This window comes from Xiphophorus hellerii, chromosome 3 (genome assembly GCF_003331165.1).
Source record: "Xiphophorus hellerii strain 12219 chromosome 3, Xiphophorus_hellerii-4.1, whole genome shotgun sequence".
Taxonomy (NCBI): domain Eukaryota; kingdom Metazoa; phylum Chordata; class Actinopteri; order Cyprinodontiformes; family Poeciliidae; genus Xiphophorus; species Xiphophorus hellerii.
The window spans coordinates 27,017,155-27,026,100 of NC_045674.1; the positions used below are offsets into that span (position 1 = coordinate 27,017,155).

At 39.4% G+C, this 8,946-nt stretch overlaps 1 protein-coding gene across 2 annotated transcripts in view; it reads right to left on the reverse strand.

Annotated features, from left to right (window-relative positions):
• Positions 1 to 7,274, reverse strand: part of eif3ea (eukaryotic translation initiation factor 3, subunit E, a) — a 33,155-nt gene extending 25,881 nt beyond the window's left edge. For both annotated transcript variants that reach the window (XM_032558981.1, XM_032558980.1), the window contains exons 1-5: positions 7,144 to 7,274; positions 5,488 to 5,605; positions 5,130 to 5,247; positions 2,289 to 2,331; positions 618 to 722 (exon numbers count right to left, since the gene is read on the reverse strand). In XM_032558981.1, coding sequence (XP_032414872.1) covers positions 618 to 722; positions 2,289 to 2,331; positions 5,130 to 5,247; positions 5,488 to 5,605; positions 7,144 to 7,233 — 474 coding nt within the window. In that variant the 5' untranslated portion in view covers positions 7,234 to 7,274. The remainder of the gene's footprint in view (positions 1 to 617; positions 723 to 2,288; positions 2,332 to 5,129; positions 5,248 to 5,487; positions 5,606 to 7,143) is intronic.
• Positions 7,275 to 8,946: the final 1,672 nt, after the last annotated feature.

Genomic DNA, 8,946 nt, shown 5'->3' on the forward strand with positions numbered 1-8,946 from the left:
TGTTTCTCAATAACATAACCCTCTGCAGCCTCTTGTAAACTGCCTCTAACACTGGCAGCCAAGTATAAAGTGTCTTGCATAACTAAGCAGAGAAGCTTGGGAGTCGTGACTGGGGACTCTCTGGCCACAGTTCTGAAATCAATAAGCTGTCTGGCGGGGCCCCGCCCTGTGAGAAGAGTGCAGATTATGCAGCCTGCCGCTGATCATTTGGCCCAATAAAAGATCCAACTCAAGTAGCACAACAGCCTGCGCTTGATATGGAAGATGTGGAGGGAATTAAAGAGGCAATAACTTGAGCTTTTCCAAGTTCTAATGTCCTCTCCTGCGGAAGCACTTACATCTGACAGAATTTCAAAAATCCATCAATGCCTTTTTGAGGGCACTAAAATTTGTAAAGATGAATTCTTATTCAGCAAATACATTTTATATTGTTCTGATTGTACACTTTGCCCACTATATTTTGCATTATTTTCCAATTGAAGATGAAATAACATCAATTTTGCTCCTACAAAGATGAGTGAGGTTGGTGAAACTGATGTTCATATTTGAGAACAGAGAGGTGACACTAGAAACGACTGTGTAAATGTAAATGTGTGTGATAAAAGCTGGAAGCTTACCAAGACACGGAAGAAGTACAGGTACTCGGCGGCGCCGGAGTAGTTCCCGCACTCGTACTGGAACTTGGCATATCGGTACAGTGTGTCCAAATACTCCTGACGGAACTTCAAAGGAAATACAAATACAACAATTTTAAAATTCACCGTTGCTTAATGTGATGATGGCAGAGAAACAACTTATCTTTACAGGGAAAGCATTTATCCACAGTCCAAGCTAACTAGCCTGAGTGATTACGACTCAAGTAACGCGGCAAGCGATGTGCACACAAGCATGATTGACAGCACTGAGACCCTCCTAGTGGCTCTGATTGGTTGTTTCTGACAGAGCTACGCATTTCTGTAGCAAGCACTGGGAGACGGCAGAGGAACTTGAGTTTTTTTGCAGGTTCGTATTATGTAGTAACGGTTTTAACAAATATGTGAAGAAAACTTTTTTTATATATAAAAGTTGCATACTCCAGCTTTAAGGCCCAATTTCTACAGCACATCGGCAAAAAAATAAACTGATTGATTTATTCTCATAGTAGCACAAAGTATAACAACTGTGAAACTGAAGGAAAAAATCTCTAAAAACAGTGAGTCATGCATTCTTATTCAGCTGCCTAAGGGTGAACACTTGCATCTGAAGACAAGTGGTTGTAAGGATTTTATTTTTGAAAGACAGAAAAGTAGAAAGAAAGACGGAAAGGAAAAAAGGAAGACAGAAAAAAGTCAGACAGAAAGGAAGAAAGACAGAAAAGACAAAGAAAATGCTTTTACTTAAATGTACAGTACAGGAGTTTGTAGGAGTTGAACATGAGTGCGACCCATTCATTGTAATTAAAATCACTATTTTAATTGTAATTTTAATCTACAATAAAAATGAAATTTTAATTGTAAATAAATTATAAATCATCTATCCTTTTCCTTCAGCTTCAGTTATGCGTTTTTTGTACTGGTTTATAACATAAAAGACATTAAAGTACGTGGCTGTCACGCGACAAACTGAGCAGAGGGATGTGAAAACTTTTGCAAGACGCTGTATGCGCAAACATTTACTGCACGATATTCTGTCAGTGGGATTTTTCTCCCAACTTCCAAATCTGCCGTCCGTGGCCAAGTGAAAAAAATAAATAAATAAAAATATTGAAAATGCATAAATATATAGAGGGCGGTCGCTTCCAGCATGCAGGATGGTGTTTGCTGATGTGCAGCGTGTCAGCAGTACCGACTGATGTCAGGAAACCCCCAAAATAAAAAGCCTGTGCAGCAGCAGGTTGAGAGGCCCAGCGCCTGGTCTGGGTGGAGGTACGTTGAGGATCGCACGCAGGGTCAGCAGGATGCAGGAACGGGACGGGACCGATGGAGGGGAGGGTAAGCGGCCCGACATCACGGTAAATATAGAACCTCCGGCATTCTTGCGGCTCCATCCACAGGTTCCGAGCTATTCCGTTTATTCTTAACAATTCACCACAGAATGTAAATGTCCGCAGGATTTGTGCAAGCCATACAAACCCCGAAAATGAGTTAAGGGTTTTGGGAAGTAAATCTGCTGTTCCCTGCTCGGCCCCGTCCTTTCTCTCCCTCTCTCCCTCCCTCCCACTTTGCCCCCGAAACGACCACGAGTTCACCCAGAAGCCATGGGAAACGCTCCGGAGAAGCAACATGTCAGCAAATCGGGGCTCGACTTACGTTGTGCTTTTCTTCCAAATAGTCAAAGAGCATTCGTCCGTCCCTGGAAAACACAAAAAAACAGAAAGAGACAAGTTCCTGTAGTTAGTTAGAGCCAGTTTGAACCGAGTTGTCGTCTGGCTGACATTTTAGAACCACCTCCAGGTATACTCTTCAACTTTTGGTTGAAAACAAGAGGAAAGTGTTCAAATATGTGTGATGAGCTGTTTATTAAATTTGGTTTTGGTTTGATGGGAGGAGTGGGGGGAGCAGGGGGATCTTTTGCATGGTGAATAAAGTGAAGACTGATTTCTCAGCCCAGCCTCTGTGTCTCTCTGGGTTTGTCAAAAATCGAGGAATGCACTGGCTCCTTTGGAAACCGTTGTATCCCGAATGCATTTTACTACTTTGCCGTCGACCAAAAAATCTATTTATGTGGACACCACATTCAAACTATGTGTCTTTCTAGGGTAAATTCAGTTTTATAAAAAAAAAAAAAGAAGCCGGGAGACGTGTGAGTGTGAGTTTGCTGGCGCGTTTGTGTGGTGTGTTAAATGAATTTTGCTCTGAGGCATTCCCCCACGGTTTGCAGGCCAGGTTGAAGCAGCAAGAATGCGTCGAGGTTAGGAGATGGGCGGTGTGTGTGTGTGTGTGTGTGGAATGGCGACCCGCTGGGTGTTGCAGAACAAAGATTCCACAGATTGATTAGCACCAGCGACTGCTGTGCGCCGTTCTCTCTGCTGGACGCCTTGAATGCTTCAACACTTCCAGAAACTCTGCTTTGGATTTACCGGGGTGACAAAAGTGAGGAAACAGGAGCGTTATGTTTGGACTACGGCTGTAATGATTGTTTTAGTAGATGGATCATAGGCCTGTCAGACTACAACCAATAAATCAATTAATTAAATGATTAATTTAATTAAATTAATTAATTAATTTAATTAGTGATAAAACCCTTTATCAGGACTAAAGGGGCTGCACAGTGGCGCAGTTGGTAGCACTGTTGCCTTGCAGCAAGAAGGTCCTGGGTTCGATTCCCGGCCAGGGTCTTTCTGCATGGAGTTTGCATGTTCTCCCTGTGCATGAGTGGGTTCTCTCCGGGTTCTCCGGCTTCCTCCCACAGTCCAAAAACATGACTGTCAGGTTAATTGGTCTCTCTCTCTAAATTCTCCCTAGGTGTGAGTGTGCGTGTGCATGGTTGTTTGTCCTGTGTGTCTCTGTGTTGCCCTGCGACAGACTGGCGACCTGTCCAGGGTGAACCCCGCCTCTCGCCCGGAACGTAGCTGGAGATAGGCACCAGCAACCCTCCTGACCCCATTAGGGACAAGGGTGAACAGAAAATGGATGGATGGATGGAATTAAATGATAAATCATTTCCATCTGTACGATTTATTGTTTTTCTCCTTTCTTTCTCTCTTTATACCAAAGATTTGATGACAAGAATCTTTAGTTTGGTCTCAACTAAACACTTTTTTGAAGGGCAAGTTTGATCACAGAGACTAAAAGCAACACTGTCTGTTGAGCAACCGACTCAACACTTCCAGCTCTACACTTTATTGAGAAGAACTACCACATTACTTACTTAGACGTACCCAACAAAATCCAAACAAGAAACGTTACATGCAACATGTTCATAACTGTAATAATTAGTATCCTAGGAATAACTGCTTTTTGTCCTGCTTGGTTCAAAACTGTTAGAATCTGTTTGCACATTTTTGTTTTTAATTCATGTGTCAAAAATGTAACAGCCTGCTATTTATTCTCAGGTTTCTCATACCGTCCAGGACTAAAAGCCTTATTATCTCTCATTGTCTGAATTGAGTGTATTTAAAAAAAACAAAACTGTATCAGGTATTAAACAAAAACAACAGAAAGAAATATTTTTTTCAGTCACATTTTTTGTGGTTCTGTGCGACTAAGCTACATGTACTCAATAACCCGAAAAGACAGCAGCAGTTCTCAAGATCCCCTTATTAGCAGACAAACACAATAAATCAAGCAACAACACTGCACATAATTTAGGACATAATGGCAAAATAAAGAGGCAAACTGTCTGTTGGCCTGAGAGACAGATCTTTAGACCAACAATTATGAGATTATGATCGCGTTCGAATCCGACAGACACAGAGTGAACATCTGGTGAATAAAAACAAAGGCTTCTCAATGTTTTACTGGTTACAAACTACAAATCTGCTAAAAAAAAAAACGTATTTTAAACCAATCTGTCTTTTGAACAGAAAATTTGTTTGATTGAAGAGGAGATGAGGGATACGGTCTTGAAAGTTTTGTTATGATATTTTGCTGTAAAAATGATGACAATAACTATTTACTTCTACTTTTTTAGGGAACTGTATGACTGTGACTGTGTGTCAAAGCATTTACAGCCCCACCAACCCAAATACGGGTCTGGACAAACATTCCCACTGGCAGTGTGGTTCTTTAGGACAGCAGTCACACAAAAAAGTGTGATTTGTATCACTAAACTGCACACAATGTTTTCAAATTTATTGCCATTTATTGATGTTTTCATTGGAGCGGAGAAAATAGTAAAGCTGTCAACCCAACAATAGGGACAGTTTTAGAGGATTTTAAACATCATTAATTGGAATGTATTGTGACAAAGATAGATCAAAATTCTTATCAGAATTAATTTATCGCAATAAATGATGAACGTTCCTGTAGATTAGGTTAAGATACCATTCCAAGACACCAAAGTGTTTTGATTTTCAACAACACTTGGGATCTTGAATCTTTCTGCGATTGTTCAACCAATTTAGCTCTCTAAAACCAAAGACAATCTGATGGATATCAAGAAGTCTAAGGGTTTTTTTATGTTGTTTTTTTTTACATTTTTGGCCTCACCTGGTGGACTGTATCTGCCTCGTCGCCTCTGGGTCCTCAAACATCTTAACGATGGGTTCCGTCTCCCCTTGCAGCTGCTTCAGCTGGGCCACCACCTCCGTCCTCTTCTCCCTGAGAGCTGACGAGAGGATGATAAAGAAAGGTAATAGTTACGCCGGCATCATAAAGCGGCATGTACGGAGTCCGGACCCCAGCGCTGGAAAAGGCTGTAAAATAAGTTTACTGCTAAATCGATGGCGAGTGGAGTGAGCGGTGTGCGGCAGTGGCCCTTTTATGATGTCTATCAAACGATATTAACCGTACTGATTGATTTTGTGGGTGTTAGATCTGAAGACGGCAGTGCGACGTCGACACTTACTGTGGGGAATTTCAGTGTCGGAATAGAGGTTTCTGTAGACGTCCATGGCGAAGTCCACCATGTTGGTGTCACTGAGGAGATCCAGTTTCCCACGGAGAAGTTCCTCCTCATTGTAGATCTGGAAATTTGTCACAACTTACATGAGATTTAAAAAAAAATTAAAATAACATATCAATAAAAATCTAATTTCTGACAGCTAACATATCAATAGAAAGCAAAAAAAAAATTATTTTATATTAATTCATTCCTTCGTGTTTCTAGAAGCATCCCAGAATTTTACAATTAAATCAACTTGAGAGCTGGCAGTTAAATGACTTCGTAAAAACAGATTAAAAGGCCCAAATGAACATAATTCATTTAAATAAATCTTATTTGAACAAGTAAACCAATGTTCTGCCTAATTTAGCATTCTTTACTATCTCTTGTGTTGCTTGAGGCACTTAAGTGCTGCTTAACGTGAGCAGCATTTAAGAATTAAGCCTTTAATTCTGCCCATATTCTGTCATCATTAATAACATGAACTTCTATGAGTCTAATATTGCAAATTGGTAATTCATGCATTATGAATAAGTTCCTATTAGCTCTAATGGCGCCAATTCCAAATTTTGCTTGTCCCAGAAATTATTGAGATAAATGGTAATATTGTCGTTCTGAGACCATTTTCAAGTAGTATATTGAGAATGACATAATAACGTTAGTACCATATCTAAAAGGTCAATAAACTTGAATTTCTAAAGAACAATTAACGCTGGAAGTGGAAGGCATTCTAAATATCCAACAGAAACAATAAATAAAGTTGCATCGTCTCAAACACAGACAACAGAATGGCCCATTTGTCATAACTAACTGCTCATTTTTGTTAGCCTGTAACGTAAAATGAGGTTTGTGGATAAAACGACAAAAAGTTGAAGAAGTGTGAATACTTTTGGCCAGCCACAGAAGAGTGTAACACTTGCTAACTTGCAAATGAACATAAAAGAGTTTGTCAAAGCAAACCAGGAGACTCTGTTGGCAGCAGTTCTGATTCTGAAAGCTGAAAAGAGTTACCCAGCTGCAAGAGAAGCATAACATGTAAAGTATAAAGCTTCTGTAGCTAGCGCTACGTAGACCCATTTAATGAGAACTTCTTACACCAGAATATTCCACTGGGGCATCTACAGCTCTTATGACACTCTGTACAAAATCTCCGCACAATATTTGGACACAAACAAAGCAGTTCAAAGCAAGAAAAGACATACTTTAACGAGCTAGTGTAAAGTTAGCATTACTACAGCGGACACTTCCGGTTCATTCTCTTCACACATGACTCTGCTAAAATCTTAGCGTTTCTCATTCGTTATACTGGAGTTTATATATGCGCGCTGATATAGACATTTATCTTTGAAGTAATTTTATGTTTCAGAAATCACTTCCCACATCGTATTACCACAAATAGTTGTATCCTACTTTTTAAACAAATGTTGAGTAGTGCTTTTATTTTGAAAACAGCTCCCCCTTCTTCCGCCTAAAGTGGAAAGATTTTACACGCGGGAAGAAAATGTGGCCACCTAATCCTACGCATGTTTGGGCTTCCCCGACTGTCTAATTCACATATTTTGAACGATTGAAACTACGAAAGACAGGAAATAAATGTTTTAATGTTTAAGTGTTCCATACCTCTTTGACGGACAAGAACTCCAGCAGAGGAAAAACGAGATGACGGTCTAAAAAGTGGGCTATTTTCGTGGTGAGGTCGTACTCCGCCATCTTTGCGCCGGGGAAGAGGAAGTGAATTTGTGATGCAGCTGTATGCAGAAGGATTGACCAATCATAGACGTTCTTAGCATCCTCAACGAAAGGGAGAGAGAGAAAGAAGAAAACCTTGGAAATACATACTGGAATACATTTGAAATATTCAATAAACATGTAATATGTTATGGCGTGAGTATTGTAGACAGCTAGAAGCATTAAAACATATTCTTAGAATGTATTAAATATGTACATTAATATCAGAAATCGTTATGAAAATAAGAGTTAGTTAATATTAAGGGAATTACTTCAAAATCATTTCAGGTGGATCTTTTGGGATATTTTTACATATTTGAAAGAAACTTTAAAATGACACAGTGATAGAAAATAGATTCTGACCCATAACTACTCTACTTATGAAGGTGGTGGCAATTAACCTAAAAGGTATTTGGCAACAAACAAATAAAAGAAGGCAGACCCAGTACTGTTAAAGCTGAATGCAAAGAAATATTCCTTCAAAAGTGATGTTATATCCAATGATGTTACCAAAAAAAGTTATCTGGTAAAATTGAAACATAAATATAAAGTTTTTTAAAGAAGTGTATTTAATTTAAAGAAATACATCCCATCCAATATTGTTTAATATATATATTAACATACCTGCACAGTGACGCAGTTGGTAGCACTGTTGCCTTGGAGCAAGAAGGTCCTGGGTTCGATTCCCGCACGGAGTTTGCATGTTCTCAATGTGTATGCGTGGGTTCTCTCCGGTTCTCCGGCTTCCTCCCACAGCCCAAAAACATGACTGTCAGGTTAATTGGTCTCTTTAAATTCTAAATTCTCCCTAGGTGTGAGTATGTGTGTGCATGGTTGTTTGTCCTGTTTGTCTCTGTGTTGCCCTGTGACAGACTGGCGACCTGTTCAGGGTGACCCCCGCCTCTCGCCCGAAACGTTTGCTGGAGATAGGCACCAGCAACCCTCTTGACCTCATAGGGACAAGGGTGTTAGAAAATGGATGGATGGGTATATTATACTTCAGAAAAGTATAACTTCACCAATATTTTTACACATTTTGCATCCAATTTTTTTTTTAAATTAAATACAACTGTGAAATCTTCAATAATGGATACCTACTGGATTTGTTATCTAAGCTAGTTTCACATAGCATTAAAATAAACATACGGGTAACTAAAATCGTCCACATATTTGCAACATTTTTAAAATTGTTCTCTTTTACTGGGTGCTTTTAAAATGAAACTGACTTCTTCACAATGCAATCTTATGTGCAAAAACAGTAGTGCTCATCATTCTTTAGAAGTACAAAGAAGTACTATGTATTTCTTTTCTAAGCTGTTTGATTTTCTTCTGATCTTTCTAACTGGACTTTTAGGGACTTTGTTGTTTAATGGAGGCAACTCATAACCAAAAATTTTACTGAGGCACAGAAGACAGATTCTGGGACACAGGTCAATGCCTTTGTTTTTTTTATCTTCTTTATGGAACCTATAGAGAATGTTCTTTGATTATTCTCATATTGTCCCATTGCCTGTGTTTACATCAACCAAAAGAAAACCTTACAGGACTGATCCCTAAGGGTTAGCGATTTCTAAAATCTTCAGGGAACATTCCAGGGTCATTCAGGTTGTACAAGGATTAGACCTTATTAGGTGACCTTAAAGACACATCTGTTGAAGTTTATCCTAAAGTTGCATTTTGAAAGTTTCAGGGAAC